The following is a 19,908-nucleotide window of genomic DNA, read 5'->3' as shown; positions in this document are numbered from 1 at the left end:
CCCAGCCTCCTCCCAAAAATCATGTTCTATATAGCACAAATTCTGCAAAAAGGCCACACAAAAAAAAAAAAGAAAAAGAAAAAAAGAAATCACCCCACACCCAGTAATACCCTCTGTCCCTACCCTTTTGCCCTCCAGCAAGCCACATCCCTCCAACGCCTTCCTAGAGCAGCTGGGAGGAGGTAATACATTCTGCCAGGGAAAATAAAGTTTCCTTCTGGCGTTGCCTAGCCCTTTGTATCCTCCCCTCCCCCACCACGAGATGCGCGGCTGCCATAGTCTGTGGGTTTCTCTGGACACTTTCACTTTCAGAGGTCGGCCGCCGCGTGCTTTTGATAGAACCAATGAAGTATGAAGCTTATCTGCCCACAGATAAAAATCTTCAAACACAAAGAAAGTAATTCCTGAGCCGCACTCTGCCAGTCACCAGTGCCCATTGGGGCGCTCCGTTCTCTTGTCTTGTGGGGGTGGGAAGATGGGGAGGGGGGGGGGGCTAGTAGGGAACAATCCAGTCCCTCCCCCTCGCCCCCGTGATCTCTGTGCTCTTCCCCAGCCACGGGGTTCGAGTTCCTTAACGCATTTTGTCTGCACTCTGTTTACATTAGACGCAGCTGAGTGGGTGCAGCTACTGGGGTAACAGGCGCCGTCACTTTGATTTATGAGCACATCAAGAGGAGTTTCGGCGTGACACTCTGGACTGACAGGAGCACTTCATTAATCTGACGCCTAGGTTACTTGCCAGCCAATCCCCGTGCACTACTCCCTCTTCCCCCACCAAGCTGTACAATATCAGCCGCTATACAGGGGCCACTGCTGGAGAGGAGATGCTTTTTTTTAAAAATCCCCCTCTCCCTCCCGTGCTCTTTGGAAGCACAATGAGATCAAACTTGCAACAATAGGGACTGCCGGATTTACCCTTACCCTGGCTCTCTTTAGAGAAGCCTTGCTTCAGGAGACATCAGCAAGAATATTACACCCGCCTGGACATCACTTCTGCTTTGCCTACACTTATCAAGTGGAAGAGGAAAATGGCAAGAATAATAATGATGTAACTTGCCCACTGCATGAAAATAAAGTTACTCATGCTGGGCTGGCAGAGCTTTGCTGAGAGGGTCAGCATTATAAGACGACAACTCAGTCTTGTTTCAGTGCGACAGGTGGAAAATCCAGCCCAACTCCTGACTCAACTGGATATTAGGGTCATCTCATGACTTCCTCCCATGTGCACACATGGTCACTCTCGTGTGCGCACACACAAATACACGCCTCTTTCCTCGCTCACACTCCAGGGGTACAGAACAAGGAAGTTGAGACTGCAGACTCTGCTTTGTTCCAATCTCGAAATCCCAATATCCGTCCCCCGCCTCAGTGAGTGACCTCTAGAAGAGATATACATAGCACGTCACTATCTCCCTGGACAGGATACAGTCCTACATGCTTTCCCACACTCTCCATCCTTTCTCCCTCTTTTTCTGTTCTTCCCGCATGCCTCAGGAGGTTTCCAATTATGCTCTGGTTTCACTGTTCCACCTGGAAAGATTTGAAACTCTCCTGCATGGCAGGCTGCCATCTGCTCAGAACCTCATTGTACAGTCCAAAGACATTGGCAGAAAGATGCCCACCCGCTGATCCCCAACACCCGAAGATGAGTTGGTAACTTACAGTTGAACATGAACTCAAAAGAAGAAAAAGAAATCGCTCAGTTTACACGTTGTAGCGGTTCGTAATTTAACTACCCGGAGTTGCCATTAAGGAGACAGCACTTGCCAACAGCTGCCACCATGATGGCATCAGTGATAATGCAGTTATTTATTCCCCATTCCTTTTGGCAAACAATGTTATCACAGTGTACCACCAACCGCTTCCTGTTGGCAAATGTTGGCTTTTTAATGGCAACCACCCTAATTCACTTAGTGAAACTGATCCTTAATTCAGAAGGGTCATCCCGAGGCCTATGCACCATTTAAGCTCTATGACAACAGATGCCTGCCATAATAAGTGATGCATAAAACTAGTGCTGGCCCTACGCACAAAAGTGAACTGCACCATTCCAGATGGTATATTTATAGTGGAACAGCTCCCAAGGCCCACTTCCAGGCTACGATTCCTTGTGCTCCGACCACTTCAAAGTATTCCTAATGCCCATCTGCTTTGCCCTCAACTCCCAAGCTCTTCCTTTACCACCCAACTTGGTTTTGTTGGTCACTCAGGGATCTGGTTCGGAGCCTTTTCCATGCTGCAGCTCCCTTTTCCGTGTTGGGATCCGCTTGGAAACCTCTTTGCTGGGACTCCCCTTCCCATTTAAGTAAGGGCAGGGTGGTCATGCCCTCCTGAGACCTGCGTACGACCGCCATGAAGGTCACAACCCCCAGTTTGAGAACCCAGACTTAAGACATGTTTCATGGCTGTACTTTAGTGGTGTTTATGGGAGTTTCCCCTCCCACCCCCACAGCTTTGATTACTTATCAGATACTGAATAATCTCCCCAAAACACAGTATTAATTTTAAGGAATCCTTAGAAAACAACAAGACATTGATTCCTGTTGTATCGTTAATTAATAATCAATAAGTAGTTTTTAAACTGAGTGAATGCCCATGTGAGCCCTTTGCCAAGCTCAATAAAATCAATAGAGTCGCTGCAATATAATGTCTGTGGCCAAGGGGAAAAGGTGCTCGGGGAAATGCAGATTTAAGCCTCTTGGGTTTCTTGAGACTATCTGGATATTTCTATCTCCAAGACACAGTCTGGATCAAGTCTGACCCCTCCACCTTGTAGGTCAATGTTACCAGGGGATGGACTAGATGACCTCAAGCTCGCTTTCAGCCATGCATTTCTACTATTCTGCATTAAGGGCTTGATTCAAAGCCTACTGACATCAATGGAAGTCTTTCCATAGATTTGATTAGGCATTGGCTCAGGCCCCAAGGCCTCAATTCAGCAAAGTATTTAGACACATACTTAAGTCCCTCCTCATTCCGTAAGGCACTCAGCCACACTTTTCACTTCTGAGTCTTGCTTAAGTCAATGGGACATGAGTAGATGCCCAAAGTTAAGTGGGTGCTTTGCTGAACAGGGAGGGGCTGTTGAACAGGGACCTCTGGGCCATATATTTGCATGGCTTTGCCATGCCGAGAAACAGCACAAAAGCAGTCCCCATGCAGGAGAACGACAAAAAGCTCCGGCCACAGATGCCAATGGAGATGTGGCTTGTACATATCAGAAGAAAGTAAGAATGGCTGTACTGGGTCAGGTCCATCTTGCTCAGTATCCTGTCTTCCAGCAGCAGCTAATGCCAGAGGCTTCAGAGGGAGTGAACAGAACAGGGCCATTTATCAAATGATCCATCTCCTGTTGTCCAGTCCAAGAAAAGTGGGAGGAGTCCAGAAACAAAATGTTGTTCCATACGACAGAAAGAAACTTTTTCTTTCTTTGCTTATTGCATTTTCTTTTTAAAAAGAGAAACAAACCTCAGAAATGATCACAAACTGAAGCATGAGATCAATTAATACTTCAGCCATTCTGAGACCACCTTCAAAGGAGCCTTCTGGAATAAAATGCTATGGCAGCGTAGGATGCACAAACAAACCTCTACCATTAACTTAACTCTTCACTTGTCTTTTTATTCACCGGGTGTGTGTGGGGGCGGGAGGGGTAGATCTGGGGAGTTAGGCACCGGACTGCTCTCTGTGTGCCTTTGAAAGGCCTCACCTCCATTGCATCTGGCCCATATCTTGGATTCTGAGCTCTCTGGGGCAGGGACAGTGTGTGGTGTTTGTTTGCACCGAACCTAGTACAATGGGAGCCCAACACCTGCTTGGGATTCTTTGGAGCTATTGCAATAGAAATAATGGTTTAAAGGTGCCAGGCAGATCTGAGTGGGTTGATAATGTTGGCCTTATTTCAAATATGACACGCTGAGAAAGTTTATTCCCCCCCCCGGCAGCTTATGGAGTAGGCAAATGCTCAATAGAATAAAAGCAGCATATGCAGAGAAACATACCCTACAATAATAGTGATAGATGAAATGAGAGGCAGGGACTAATGGCCATGTAAAGGAATAAATAGAATAGCAACACTTGACTGATGGGCCCAGCAACTAACCTAGCAACTTGCTACATCACTAGCATTTGACATCACACCGTGCTAAGAAAACATTAGGCTAGGTCTTGCTTCCGGGATAAAGTTTTACTGACATAGCCATGTCAGTTACACATGTGATTTTTTACTAGATTAGTGAGTAGAAACCCTAGTGTAGACAGTCATAACAGATCGATATAAGCTGTACCAGCATGATCTTTTTTATGCTGATCTAACAGCATCCACACTTGAGAGTTGTGCCATTATTGCTATACTGGTGTGACCATATTGGCAAAACCCTCCTAGTGTAGACAAGGCCTAAGTCACAACAGGCTGACATCTCGGAGTGGGGAGGATATTCAGACTTCAGTGGATTCCTGAGCACACAAGCACCATCTGCACTTAGGGTGGGCTTCGTTGCACATTCCAAGAAGCAGAAATAAGCTCTCGGTGGTGGTCTATGATTGCACACAAGCTTCGCTTCTTCAGCAGTGAGGTGCCCACACTGGCGCTCTCAGAAGTGTTTGTAGCTATGCCGGTGCTGGAAACTCGCTGGCATGTCCACATGTTAACTCTGCTGCCCTTTTGTCCCACTGGTTTCTCGGCAGATCAATCTTTCCCCACGTTTTCATTCAGACAGGAATACGCAGCTCTACATTTTCAACTCCAGGAAGATCACTGCTAAAGTGGGGCCCGTGCCAGCTGTCACCAACACCTTACTGAGAAGCAGATCAGCTTTTCCTGGACCTCTGCCCAGTCTCATGAGTTAGTGCTTATAGAGTTACCATTGCGCGCGTAGGACGGTGGTACCTGGCCTCACCAAGAATCTACATCGAAGAGCCCAGTTCACAGAAGGCAACAGGGCAATTGACTCCAGGGGGAGGACATCAATGATATTATTCTGAAGATGCTTTTGGCTCAATGGAACTAGGTTAGCATGGACACCTTCCTACATCTCGGACTATTGTTCTCTCTCCACTGCTTCCACTCTTGGAGAATGGGGCCCTCAAGCTAGAACAGATAGGGGCCTTTTGATGGATTAAAGCATAAACTGACGTAAACGAGAGAAGTGAGGTCCGCTGTCACCCCAGAAGGGGGTAGGTTGAGGGAGTCCAGATAGATGGGGGAATTCTAAGAATGAAGACAACTGGGATTCTTATCCCCACACAGGACCCCACTGGTCCTGGTGACACAGTTATGTTGCAATTACATTTCAGATGCTTTCTTATCAGATACAACAAAGATGCAGGTTTAGAGCTAGTGGAAATTTTTTGAACAAAATTTCTGATCCCCCTCCCTGTGAAACACCCTGTTTTTTAAAATGATTTTTTTTTCCACGCAAAATTTCTGATTTTAAATCAATATTTTCCATTTCGCAGCAAAAATTTTCATGTACAATTATTGGTGTTTATCTGCTTTCATTTACTGTTATTTGATGGTTGGGGGTTATTTAATGTTTTTCTTTTCGTAATGCCAATTTCAACTGCTCAGTTGAAATCATGTGATAGCTTTTCTTCCCCCCCAAAAAAATTGAAAAATGAAAACTCGATTTCACAAACTGAAAAATCCAAGTTTTAAAAGTTTAAAGAAATTGGGGGAAAAAATACTCTGGAAGTTTTAAGGGGGGGGAAAAAAAATCGCTAAAAACAGTTTCATTCCAAAAATTATCTGAACAAAAACCTCTCCACCCCGCTATATTTTTCTATCCAAAGGATTGGTCAATTCCCAGTTTTACTCTTTGGTTAAAGGCTGACTCACAATATTCCTTAACAGCCCTTGTTAACATCCAGGTCCTTGCGAACCTGAGCTACAGCAGGGATCCAAAATTAGGAAGAATGGCATGGCCTAGTGTAGGAGAGAAGAGACATGGGGGTGTTGAGGGGCCCTTAGTCTCATAGGGTATATTTACACTGCCAACTTCCCCGCCCACCGTGGCAGAGAGCCTCAGAGCCCAGGTCACCCAACTCCAGCTCGTGGGTTTTGGCTATGGGGCTAAAAATAGCAGCATAGATGTTCCAGTTCAGGCTCTGAGACCCAGCTCCAGCCCAAGTGGGAATATCTACACGGCTATTTTTAGCCCTGTAATGCAAGCCCCCTGAGCCTGAGTCAGCTGACCTGGACTCTGAGACTCTCTGCTGTGGGTATGTTGTTGTTTTTCTGTTTGGTTGGGGGTTTTTTTTTGGCATCACTGTACATTTACTCACAAGAGGTGGAAGATGAAACTGCAGATGTTCTGTCGAAACTGCATCTAATCATCAAAACGTTCAAAGTGTCGTCTGTACTGGGTTTGTTTGTAGTAATGGTGTTGTAATACTGGTGCAAACGCCCAGGATAGGTGTGCTGTACTGATGTGACTTACCCTGCTAACCTACTGGATTTTAACCACACTAGTGCAAAAGCCATTTTTCAATAGTGCACCATGGCTGTTTAATACCTACCGAGCATTTACGTTGCATTTTTCATCTGCACATCTCAAAATGCTATATATGAATCTTTACTCCCATTTTACAGATGGGGAAACAGACAGACAGATGAAGCAATTTGCCCAAGGCTGCCCAGCAGGCAGAGAGTAGGAATAGAAGCCAGATCACTTCAGGCACAATCCAGTGCCCTATTCACTAGGCCACACTGCCTCCCTTTGCATTACAGCACATTAAAAATAGCAGATACACCAGTGAAAATTCCCTGTCTAGACAAGCCTTAACAAGGCTACTTAAGTGGACAGCCATAATCAAGGAACAAAACACCCCCAGTTCCCAAATACAGAACAAGGAAAAGGAGTTGGAAAGGTAGTTTCCTGTGGGAGCTTGTGCCATAGGTCAGGGGAAATCCAGAGCTGCCTGCAACCTCATCCGCCATGTTTCTGGTCCCTTTCACACTGACACAAGCCATTGTGCAGAAGAACGTAGGAGATGGAGACACATTCACTAGCCATGCACGAAATCTCAAGAGATTCAGTAATTCACTCTCAATTGGCTGAGCCTCACTAATCAGAAACTGCAAAACTGGGCAGGGGATAGCAGAACAGGTTTCCCATGCCAGAAATCCAGTATTTTCTGCCTCCAGCAGGATTTTTATTCCTCCAGTGGTATTCCATTACTTCTCCAGTCTCTTTCCCTGGGCTAGGATATCACGACCTCCAGATGCTACCCTCACCCCATCAAGGCATTGCACCTTTCACTCAAGTGTCACTCCTGAGTCCTTGCCCGAGTGCGGTGGTGCTTTTCACTTGTGTAAAGCTAAAGCTCACACGCTGCTAACACGCAAGGTGCAGTGTGGACACAGGTCAAAAATCCTGTGCGTCTTGGATACGTTTGACAGGGCATCTCTCAAACACACTGAATTACAGCCTCATGGTCTCCAACTCTAGAGGTTCACAGCTCTTGACTCTTAGAGGCACATGGGGGAGAGGAGAAAGAAAGGATTTTTCCTCTCCTCCTCCTCTGGAAAAGGTCCCAGACGACGGGGCGGAGGCATAACGCTAACAGCCCTTGAACATATTCCACCTGCGCAAAAGCACACATGCACACGCAGCGTCTGGGATTCATAGCCACACACTTGCAGAATTCCACAGAGAGCAGAAACTGGTTCTGCTGAGAACCCACTCGGCACAGAAGCCTCCAGCAGAACATTGACTTTGGGGGCAGAGGACACTGGGCAGTAGAGAGAGCTCCCCGAGGGGAGGGACATTCCTACGTTGGAGATGGCTTATGGACACCGCTGCTCTCACGCCCAGTGACCTCATCACCGCCTACCCTCCATGCATATTTTAGAGATGCCTCAGACAGGGATGCTGCACTGAGAGCTTCACAGTTATGGATGAAGTTTATGATAGGGTAACCACAAGAAAAGGTGTCATAGGTGCCCCACCCTCCCAGCCCCATAGTATCTCATTTACCCACTCCACCTTGAAAGCCATATGCCCCTATCCCTTGGGCCCCTCCTTCCACCAACATGCCTGTACCAAGTGCTAGGATTTACACATGCCAGGCCTTTTCCTCCCCTTTGGCTTGCACCAGTTCCGATCTGTGCCGGCGTCCTTGCCCTGAACCTGTTCGGGCGAGCTCACCTCTTTGGGTTGCTGCTTTCCGGCTTGCTGCTGTGTCAATAGCTGTAGGTGAAGCTGCTCCTGTTGCTTCTTGTAGTATTCCTGCAGCTAAGGGGAGGGGGAGCAGAAAGCAGCACACATCAGGAAGGCAGCTGGAAGATCCTGTCCCTGCCTAACCACTTTGGTTCTTAGACTGTGTCCCGCACAAAGCTGCGGTTTTATCGCAAGGCTCCTGATTTGTTGTTTTGTTTAAATACCCAGCTCTGGCACTCAAGTGACGGGGTAAAACTCTCGGCTTTCACTGAAAAGGAAGATGTACATGTCTAGCTCTCGTGGCTGCAAAAGGCATTTGGAAATGTGACCTGAGCACAGACTAAAGGCTCAGAAGCCCGAAGGCAAAATAAAACCAACCCGAACGGTGCTTTAAAAAATAAAAATTAAAAAACAAATAAAAAAAATTATGGTCGTGAAGCCAATCTGACGGCGTTTTGAAGGCTGGGGATTGGCAATACTGCCATAGATAGGGCACCTGAGCAAGAAGCAGGCCCAGGTCTTCGTTGCTTCTTGCTGGCTTGTGTTATAGGGAAAAAGAACATTTCAGCTACTGAAAAGCACAGCCCCAGCAGTCTGGTGCTCTCTGCCCAGCTAAAGAATTGAGGCTCATCATCAAGTTATTGACTCCCTGGGATAATTAAAATGCACAATTAATAATAATAATTCTCACCCTTCTCAAGCATCTTCCACTTGACGCTCTCAAAGCCCTTTACATATACTAATTAAGGCTCACTTATTGTTAATCATCATTTGTAGTAGGGTATGGCCTAGACGCCTCACCCAGGTCAGGGCCCCGTCGTGCTAGGCACAGTAACAAACGTGTAATTAATTAAATGTTATCATCTAGATTAGCCATTATTAATTATCTGTGTTTTACAGGGGCACAGTGAGATGCGAGAAGGTGGAGTGACTTAGCCAAGGTCTCACCGGGAGCGAGTGACACTGTAGGGAATAGAACCCAGGAGTTCTGACTCTCAACCCTCTGTTCTAGCTCTTTGCCAAGGGGCGTTGCCAAGACTGACGTGCTGGCCCCAGGGTCAGTCAAATTAAAACAGCATCAACACGGATGAGACGTGTTCCCAGAACAAACAGCAACATGAGCAAAGATGACTCACTCATAATGGCTAGCATTACAGGGGAGAAGCTGAAACACTACAACGATGATGGGAGAGGGGCTACAGGAAAGTCTCTTCCCCATTTCCTCTGGCTGGTGTAAGCCTCGAGAATGCTTTCTGTGTAGTATTTCTACTGAGCACTGGTTTTTCTCCTGCAAATTAGACTGGCTGCTCTCACTTTGGAAGGAACCGTGGTCTAGCAGCGGTTGGGGCAGGAGAGTGGGAATCAGGACTCCTGGGGTCTCTCCCTAGCAAGCGACTTCCACTCAGTGCTTCAGTTTACCCATCTGTGAAACGGGGACAATATCATCAACTACACAGGAAGCTTATTTAATGCTTGTAGAGCTCTTTGAGACCATCAAACAAAAGGTGCTCTTGTTCCATACGGGCAATACTTTGGATTTTAAGGCAGGAGTAAATTCCAGTTCTAAGATTCTCTCCGCCTCTCGCAAATAAACTGTTCCCGATGGATTTGTTTTCCACAAAAGCCACAAAGAGGCATTCACAAACTCAGGAAAAACTTGGCTTTTGCAGAATGCCCCTTTGGATGCTGGGAAACCTTTATCAGCTCAAGGATTGACAGCGCCGACAGCAGCAACTTTGCTTTTTCTGTCAGCAGAACAGGTTTGGAAAGCCAAGCTGTTTACCTGAAAGCCAATCAAAACCAGGTTTCTGTAACTTGGTTGAACAGGGTTCTGAGAACATTGGGTCAAGAGGTGAGAGGTGTGATGTTTGGTTTTCTTCTGGTGGAGAATGCAAGCTATTCCGGCCTGGGTTGTTTTTTTTTTTTTGTTTTTTTTGTTTGCAGTATTATGTGTTTCTTTATCCGGCTCCAAAGAGACGCTGAGAAGAACCCCACCCAGGTTAGTGTTTACCCTTTGTTCTTTCCCTAGGGCCAACCTTGAATCCTTATCAGCATGTTTGGAGTAAACAGGTCCTAAAGGCAAGAGAAGGGTGTGGAAGATGCTTGTGGGATTTCTCTTCCTCCCCTCCCCCACCCCAGCTGGAGAGGTTTACCCAAGCCCTGGTGTTTTGCTTTGGAGTCTGCCCCCCCTTCCCCCTCACTCATTCTGCACTGAGTGTGTATGTTCTGGAATGCTAGAAAGCTGAAGCCGAGCTGCTAAATCTGGGTTTGGATCCAAACACCTGCCCCAAATCAGGGAGAGTTCAGATACGAGGTTGATGTTCGGGGCCCATTAGAGAGACAAGGGCGAGCCATGAAGCCTGAATCCCAATCCAAATATCCCCACCTGTAGTGCTTTGGCCCAGGCCTCTCCCCATTGAAAACCAAATCCTGAGCAGGTTTTAATACAGGCCATGGGGTAGGGATTTTCACTGTCTGCAGCAGAACCCAGCCTCATGGGAATTATTTATCAATTACAATTCTTCCCGTTCTGGTGCCGACAGGGTGGGGATCCCCAGGACGAGGGAGGCGGGAGACAGCCTGATAGAGGTTCCAGGCTCACCCTACACGGAGGCCAACGTCACTGGAGAGAACGGTGTGATGTGCAGGCCAGTGCTGACCGCAATAGCATCCATGGGGCAAAGAGGCACAGCTCAATGAGCTGGCCTCATAGGACAGGGCACATAAGGAAAGGGCAGCCTGGGCCCCCCTACCTGTTGCAGCATAATTGCCTGCTGCTGCTGCAGCAGAGCTTGGAGCTGGGGAGGAGACAGGATCTGCTGCATGTGCTGTGGAGTGATCATCTGAGGGGACATCATAGCTACGGACACGGGGACCTGCGGAGACAGAACGAGAGAGTGTTAAACAGAACCCCATTCTGAGATGGCAGGAGGACGTTATCAACTACCGCTAGAAGCTCCATTGGGATTCACATGAAGGTGCATTGAGGATGGCTCCCTCGTTAAGGCTGTTCCTGTGTTTTAGGCCCTTAAAAAAAAAAAAAAAATCCTCCCCCAAATTCGTCTCATCCAAGGTAGGCTGGGGTAGAAAGGTCCTCCCCACTTTGAAATCAGATCAGGCATGGGCTTCCCGAAATGATGGACGGCCCCCTCAAAATAGGGCTGGTAAGCCCGGCTCTAAATAAACCTTCAAACTTACTTTGGTCCCATTGCTCCACCACTAGTGGAGAGGATTTGAAAACACAGCGTGGCCAAGACCAAGCATACAAAAGTCGAGTGTTAGGCTAAAAGAGCCAGGAGGTTTTTTGGTTTTTTTTTTTTTTGGTTGTTTTTTTTTTAAGTATACAATTTTTTTGTGGTCGGGAGGGGGTATTTAGCTTCTTGGTTTTGAGCCTTTAGGGGATCTTTTCTCCACAACCATGAAGGCTACAAACCTACTTGTCTTTTAAATGAAAGCGGAGAGTCTCACGTAAATCACATGACTCCAGGAGCCGAGGTGTTAAACAGCACGAGTCTCCAGATAAAATTGCAAGAACTGATGACATTGCTTAAGGGGTCGATTTTCAGAGGCACTGCATACCCATACATCCAATTTAAAAAAGAAAAACAATTCAATGCTCTGTATCTTTAAAATCAGGCCATAAAACCCCTGCCTGACCTGCGAACCAGCAAAGGTTAGGTTTTGCAAAAGCAAAACCATGTATGGTTTGGATCCGGATTCCTTTGTATCTGAACTCCAAAAGCCATGGGGCAGAGAGGTGGGGTCAGGAGCTTAGCCCATCTCTAGGGTCCCCATGGCACTTTTTGCTAAGAATGGTATCCAGAACTTCTCTGACCCACTGCAGCTATGCAGCATATGTTAACTTGGAGGTAGCTGCATTGTGAAGGTGGAGACAGAGATTCTTGATCTGCAAGAGAACATGTGGAGCACACGGTGGGCCCAATCCTGTGAGATACTGAGCACCTTCCGGGAACCTCAACTCCCATCAAGCCAAAGGAAGTTGTGTGTACTCAGAACCTTGCCCAGGTCTTTTATTTTAGGACATTGCAGGTAGCATTTTGCCCCTCCCTGGGGTAAACTAAAGCTCCCCAGCCTGCCCCATTCTGAGCATGGACCAGCTGTGCTGGTGTGCTTTCAATCGGCCTAGGTTTGGGGAAGTGTTCTGCGGCAGCTGACCCCTGTGATGAAATTGGGCCGAGCTGTTCTCTTCCAGTCCTGATGTGCCCCCATTTGATGTAATGAGGTGGACAAGGCTGTTTGAGAGTTACAAGTGAGACAGCCTGAAAGCAAGAGAGTTCACATCCTCAGGAAGGAGACTCCAGAACCCTGAGTCCACAGAGAGCACGAGCAAGCTCAGAGAAAGAGCAGAGCTGGGCTGAGAGCTTCAGGGAGGAGATGGCCCTGCAGGGGAGCCCGGTGTAGCCAGGTCAGGCTGATGAAAGCAGAAGGGGGTCCCCTCCAAGTTTCCCCAGCCCAGAAAGCTACCATTAGAGAAGGCTGAAAGTAACAGAGGGCCTTGTGGCTCTCTGAGCCGAAAAGCTGAAGCCCACGACCAGAGAGGGCAAAGGGTGGGGAATGCAGGCGGGGTGAGCCTCCCCAATGTCTCCAGGTCAGAGCTGGAGCCAGGCCCGAGAATGAAACAGGGCAGAGAAGAAGCCCAGTTAGAGGGGCGAGGGTGAGGAATGGTGAGAAATGCCGGAGCTGTACCAGAGAGCTGGGGTACGGTGAGAGACGCCGGAGCTGCACCTGACATCCCGATGGACTGTTGGGACTTGTGAATGAGAAAATGCGCTGTTTGGTCTGTGCTGGGGAAATCTGGATTATGGTCGCAGGACTTCTTGTAATAAATTACCACCACCTCCCCCCAAAAGGGCTCTATTGGGAAAGCTTATGTGGAGTTACTAGGGTCTGTGGAAGAAAGGGGAAACTGAGGCAGGCATGCTTGTCACGCCACAGCCTGCCGCTGGAAGGCGTTCCAAGTGGGGGCTGCCTTACCACATACAGTGCAGAATGCGGGCAGGCGATCAGCCCCTGGAAGAGGGGAACTGCAAGTGCCCAGAAGAGGGAAACCAAGGCAAGGGGCTGCCTGCAGGGCCATCAAAGGACAGGATGGCGCTGAAAAATGGGGAGGGAGGCCTGGGACATCCATGGCCATTTCCATGTGAACTGCTCTGAGTCCCCTACATCCCATTCCAGTGTCCAGCTGGGACTTCACCAGCCTCAACCTTCTCTTTGCCCACCCTGCCTTTGAGCTGCAGCATTCAGGGGAGGTGGCGGCAACAGCTGGGGGGAAAAACTCAAGCACAACCCACATCTTTCACAATAGCTCTAGGGTGAGTTCAAGGCCACCTCCTCCTCCCCCTCCCCGCCCCTTTCCTTATTTGCTCACATTCTCTTCTAAGACAAGACACACCTAACAAGCTCAGGGCCCCAGAAGAAATGTTAGGAAGGCGACAGGGGAGGCATTTGGGCACGTCAATCAAATGTCACCTCTTCACCTTCCAAACTGGCTCTAGCAGCTGCATTAACACAGAGCCGGTTGGACACAGGTCAGATGACAGAGAGCACGCTGCAGCGGGGGCAGTGCTGACCCCCCAGGGAAACAGAAGTATTCCTGGGGATGAAGACGAAGGAGGTGGGAGAGAAAAGAAGAAAAGGGCAACGGATTGGGCTTGCAAGCTCTGCCCAGCAGATCCCAGTGCTGAAAGTATCAAGAAATGCCAGTTCTGGATGCCTCCGACTGGCACCGCTGTCCGGGCGGCCTCCAGAACTAGTGAAATAGACCAGCTGCGGCTCCCAAACCGGGTCGTCGTCACTCATGGGAGCTTGGAAGTGGGTTGGAAGAAGCCCGGGACCGACCTTCAGCGAGCACGCCCCCTGGGGGTGCCTGAGCGGAGTTGCTCGTGGGGAGGCAGAAGGGAAAAACGGCTTTCCTTCCCCCCCCCGACGTCCCCGGGTGTGGGTGAAGAAGAATACAGAAGTGCTCCGACACCACAGCGATGGGTGCACTGTAACAGTCTGTGCAGAACAGACTGGCATTCCTGAGCAGTCCCTCCTAGCAGCAAAATCCCCTGGGACTAGCTCACAGGCTACGGGACACAGTTAAGACCTTGCCCAAAAAAAAAAAGTTTTTTTGTTTTAATTCACAGCAGCTTCAAATAGTTTGAATTTCACAGGATATGCATGTGAGTCCCTTCCGGAACTGCTGCGATTTTTGCAACACACGTTTAGGCCGTGGCTGCTCATGGGGGGTTGCTGGGCTGACTCCATGCCGATTGCGGTAAGGAGGTGGCTAGCCAGTCCTATCCCAGGGGGAGTGTGTATCTCACCACACGGTGCCATCGGTCTAGGCTTACCCCAGCCCAGAGCAGGTATTGGGGCCCTACGCTCAGCGCAGCATTGGGCTAATTTCCTGATTTCTGTGGAACGGTGATTTACATGGGGCTTTATCCATAGCATGGGCCACATCTTTAGAGGCCGGCTCGTGGCTCTCTCTCCTTACCCACTGGCTGCCACACAGATCCCTCCCTCTTCTCCCCACTGGTGATCTTTTCCAAAGCTTTCTTTAATGTGATTTAGCTGCTGGATAACGAGGAAGAGCCAGCACCATTCAGGCCAACCAGCTCTCCATAAGCCGCACTGAAGCGCTCCACAGACCACAGTCCTAACTCGTCTCACTCACAGCAGGCACAGGGCTTCACAGAGCAGGGACAGAGTCTTGTTCCTCTTCTCTAGGTATTGATCTAAACTTGGAGGGAGTGAAAGAGAGCTAGAAGGAGAAAGGGGGAGGGGAGAGGACGCGGGTGGCCAAAATACTTCTAAAAAATTCAGCCTGCGGAGAAGCTATCGGGCTTTGCACCGACAGGAAGAACGTATCCATCATCTCTCTCAAACCGTTATTTCTCGCTGACATTAGTAATCCATGCAATTACCATGCCAAGGAGTGGGTGGGCTAGGGGAGCTTGCCAATCTGACGTCTGTTATGTTAGCGCGCGTGCGTATGCGCCTCCCGTGATTTGGGGAAATGTTGGATGGCGAATCCTGGGCATTTGCTCTTGGCAGAAAAACCCATTTCCAGGACAAGTTCAGGAGCCAGAAAAAAAACAGCGAGGTCTGTAAACTTCAGAGTCCCCCTGTCAACCTCTCCCATATCCACGCAGAGGGCAGAAATCACTCCAGAATAGGGGTTTGACCCTCTAATCCTGGCCCAGGGGAACAGATGAAGTCAGCACCTGGGAATGCAATGTATAGCTATCACTCTACAGAGGGCTCCCCAGGGCAGGTGCCATGGTAACCCTGCAACGTTCACCCCTAAGTGGAACTGCATGTAGCACAAGCCCTCCCTGGACATCTGCAGAAAATCTCTTCCACCCATTAAACTTTCCTAGATGCTCTTTCTTACTGTGAAAGCAGGTAACCTTGGCTGGCCCAGAGCAGGGGAGCCCGCCTTGCAGACTCCACACTAGACTGGTTTGAGCTGGAGTGACATTGAGATAACGGAGGCCCCGATTATGAGGGGGAAAAAATCAGGCAGAGGATTTTCCTTGCTCTCAGGTCCTGCTGGAGGCAGAGTGTGTGGGGGGCATGGAGAGAGAAGAGCTCAATTGGAGCTGGTGGTGAGTTACCTCCTACTTTGAGCTGGGAAGGGAGCTGCTCAAATGAAGCTCAAGACTGACCTCTAAGAAGCTGCTCCTAATGCCAACACTAGTAGGCTTTTCCGGCAGCCTTCCAGGGAGAGCGCCCTCTCTCAGCTGCCACGCCTCCTCTTCCAACATCGCAGGGCATCTGTTAATTAGGATTTGTGCCATCAAGAGCAACAAACCCATCATGCCCAGAGCAGGAAGGGCTCAAATTTGGAGAGCAAGGTGGCTTGCTTATTCACAGCAACGGTGCTTCTTTTATGTGACATGTGACCCGTTTTCTGTTTCCAGGTGTAACAAAGTATTGCTTGGATCTAGGAGTGTAACACTTTGCATTCACGGAGTGGTCTGCGATCAAGGATAGGTAATCGCCAGGCCCATTTGACAGACACAGAGAGAGGTAAAGCATCTTGCCTTATGGTCCCTTCACCACACAGCTGGGAATAGAACCCAGGAGTCCTGACTCTCAAGTCCCTGCTCTTCTCACTCTAGCACATTCCTTCCCAGAGCTAGAGACAGAACCCTGGAGTCCCTATTCATATCTGATTCTCCACAATTTGGATCACAACTACTTAAGAGACCTGCTTCTTCTCTTAAGGGTCATCTCAGCAGCTAGGCTGAGCTGGGGGTTCCCTTGCAAGCCATCCCCAGAGCCAAACTCCGGAGGGAGCAGAGCTCATGGCAGGGGGCATCCTCCATGGAATTTGCTCCCCTTCTACCCCCTTGGTCCACGTGAGCCAGACTTTGCTGACCTTTGAGAAAGGTTGCAAGGCTTATTTATTTACTCAGGCTTTTTGCTTGAGGGAGGTGTCCCATGTTTTCTTTGTCATTTCAGATCTCTCTCTCTCCGTCGACTTCTTGCAAATTTATTTATTAATTGTTCCATGCTCACCCAGAGGCTGCTACTGGGGCATTGTGGATGAAAATCAGTCTGGGAAGTCAAGGCCACAGGAGCACTTCATAGAATGATAGAAGATGAAAGTTGGAAGGGACTTCAAGAGGTCATCTAGTCCAACCCCCTGCTCAAAGCAGGGCCAACCTCAGCTAAATCATCTGGGCAGAAGCCAGACTGCTTGCTCTCCTCACTCTGAGGAGAAGAGTGCAGACTCTGCGGGACAGGGACCATCTTTTGGTTCTGTGTCTGGACAGCACCTAGAACAATGGGGTCCTGGTTCTTGACTGGGGCTTCTAAGTGATACAGCATTACACAAGAAATAAGAAGTGCTAAATTAGCCCCTGCCAATAGTTGCACAGCCCTCCTGACATGGGGACACCTGTGAAAACTGTTCACAAGACGAAACCTATCAGTGGGGTGGCTAAATATGCACCATGACAAAGCCATTGCCTTGCAGTGGACAGTCTCGACTCTTTGGCTACCAGGGCAAAGCAGCCATTCAAGAGCCTCCACTATTTGTGCACTGAGAGAATTAAATGAGATGACCAGTTTGATAAGCTGTCGTCACCACTTTCCCTAGATTATCTGACCAGTTGGGCATTCTCTCACCCAGCAGGGAGAGCAGGAGACATCCGGAGATTTAGAGAGACAAATCCACACAATGGCGGCACCAGGAAAGCAAGAGAGCAGGGTCCGCACCCGCTCACTGGGAGCTAAGCTTCACGCTAATTTCCCTTTACCATTCATCAGCTGGCAACGTGCTCGGAATGAGAGCCTGTAATTAATCGCTCATCTGCATCCCCCATCCAAACTTCTTCCCCCGCCCCAACCACCACGCAGCGCGTCCTATTTGATACACGTTTGCTGGCATTTTCAAATCGGAGGCATTCTAATTACCGGAGAGTTATAACACCTTCCATTTCTCGCCCGGCGGACTGACACCCTGTCAAGAGCAAAGAGAATTGCCAGAGGTTTTGACAACACTAATTGCCCCTATAATCTAAAAACACAAAGGAGAGGCGATTAGTCGTGAGGACCGCAGCTCTCGATCCGACATGAGGTTTTCACAACGTTACAAGAAAACAAAAGCGGCGCCTTTTAGAGTTTGATGGCTGCTAACAAAAGCAGAATTATATTTTCATACAACCTTTGTCTGCATTAAATGGCTTTCCCCTTTGCGCTAAGATGCCAAGCTGACACAGGGAAACGGTTCTTGTGGCTTCTTGAGAAATGGGGACAGAGAGGAGAAAAGCCAGGTATCTTGGCTTTGGTTCTCGCAAAGTGGGTGTTTGAGGCTGAAGATTTTTTGTTTGCTTTGTGCCAGGTCTTACCCTATGGGGAGAAAAAAGGTTCTGATCTTGCTGCCCCATTGGCTCAGGCTATCTATTTTTGGGGCACCTTCTGTCTGGGCACTACAGCTGGTTGGAAAATGGAGATTTCCTTTCCCTGCAAATTTTCAGGTGAAAACCAGAAGTTTTCGGTTTATTGACAAAAAGTCAAAATTGTCTATGAAAAGTGGAAAATTTCCACCGAAAGCTGTAGTTTAGTCGAAGACCCAATTGTCCGTCTTAGTTCAGTAACTGAGCAGCTTATAAGGTTCAGAGTGCCCCTGAAAGGTGGGGGCATATCCCCATTTCACAGATGGGGAACTGAGGCATCAATCACAAAAGGAAAGCTAGGCAGGTCAACAGGCTTGTCCACTAGGGTTACTTCACACAGCAGCCGAGATTTCCCCAGGAAACAATGATCCTCCTGTTAAACCTGGAGGCAGACAAGAGATGTGGGATGGGCCGAAAGGGCTCAGTTGCAGGACTCTCTTGTGACGGGCGCTGTGAGCATCTAGTCTTAGCCAGCGCGTACGTGAGGCCATCGGGAGAGTCAGTAAAGAGACATGAAGGGTTTTCAGTTCGCTGGTGATGTTCAGCTCTCTCTCTGTGCCTGAGAATGAGTCCAAGTGTCTGGGAGAGATCGGGGCCATGCATGAGAATGCACTGGCTCAGAATCAATGCCGAGATCGTGGTGTGTGGGGAGAAACAAACAAGCACTGGCGGAGGTTACATCACCCTCTCCGTCCTCCATCATATGGTAACCACAGTTCCTGGCTCAGAGGCCTAGTTAGATTCCCAGCTACTTAAACCCTGGTTGCCACTACTATCCATGCACAGGAGATACTGCTGAGCCATCTACCTCCACAGGCCTGGTAACAGCCAGGCTGAGGTGCCGAATGGCGTCTGATATGATCAAGAGGAAAGCGAACTGAACAGCACGTACCCCTGGGATGTCTAAAAACATGGATGCCCAACAGCGTACTTAACCAGGAGTCCTTTATCACACCACCAGTGGCTGCTGTGCTTGGGACAGGCTTAGCGAGAGAGTCACATGAGCCATATCGCCAAAGCATGTCTCACTCGGTCGTGCAGCTGTTGCAATGCACCGCTCGTTTGGGCATTCATTTGCAAAGGCCACGACCTATATCTAGGGATGCCGTGAGACCAGAATCTTGACCATTGGGCTGCTGATGATCTAGGCCCAGCGCTTTTAATGAGCCATCAACAGCATTCAAACCAGAGATCACCTCTTGACAGAAAGGCAGGCATGGAGGAAAAATAAAGCGTGTACTCCCAGTGGCCCAATGGGTTAATGCTCACGCCATGAGCTCAAATCCGAGCTAGGTTGAACGGTTCTCTCATCACATAAAGGCAGAGTGCCATTTAGCAATAGCTGCCGTTCCTTTATCCTGCATCTAAATAGCGGTGAATGTTTACAGAGTGATTAATGAGACAGCTATTGGGTTTTATTCTTTGTACAGCACCGTGCACAGCACGGGTGGTACAGAAAAGCAACTGTGCATCATGGTAATATGTGGCAGGTCCAAATCGAGGTGAAGGAATCAGCATGGCCATCTGGAAGCTTACATGACACTCGACTGCTTACACCATAGCCTCTTTCTACTCAGGGCATCTCCAGCCATTCTAGTTCCTCACTTCCACGAGAGCTGAATTTCTTCCTCGCTCCGAAAATTAACTCTCCAAGAACCACCACCACAACAAAAGCTTTGCCCAGACACCCCGGACTTCTCTCCAAGAATGGTCTGTATTATGTGTCATAGCTGGCATCTGCCAGACGCGAACTAAAGAAGGTAATGACGCACTCCTTGGCCTGCTGCCATTCCACTAAACTGCTTACTAACAGCTTTGGCCGTTTAACAAATGCC

At 48.8% G+C, this 19,908-nt stretch overlaps 1 protein-coding gene across 7 annotated transcripts in view; it reads right to left on the bottom strand.

Moving 5' to 3' along the window:
• FOXP4 (forkhead box P4) overlaps window positions 1–19,908 on the bottom strand; it is a 136,087-nt gene that overhangs the window by 48,229 nt on the left and 67,950 nt on the right. For all 7 annotated transcript variants that reach the window (XM_067531804.1, XM_067531807.1, XM_067531808.1 and 4 more), the window contains exons 4-5: window positions 10,913–11,035; window positions 8,148–8,234 (exon numbers count right to left, since the gene is read on the bottom strand). In XM_067531804.1, coding sequence (XP_067387905.1) covers window positions 8,148–8,234; window positions 10,913–11,035 — 210 coding nt within the window. The remainder of the gene's footprint in view (window positions 1–8,147; window positions 8,235–10,912; window positions 11,036–19,908) is intronic.

This window comes from Emydura macquarii, unplaced genomic scaffold (assembly GCF_026122565.2).
Source record: "Emydura macquarii macquarii isolate MOO-44397 ecotype Brisbane River unplaced genomic scaffold, CSIRO-AGI_Emac_v2 contig_3220, whole genome shotgun sequence".
NCBI lineage: Eukaryota > Metazoa > Chordata > Testudines > Chelidae > Emydura > Emydura macquarii.
Note: the sequence above shows the minus strand (reverse complement) of the source record. Positions and strands in the feature narration are given on the sequence as shown.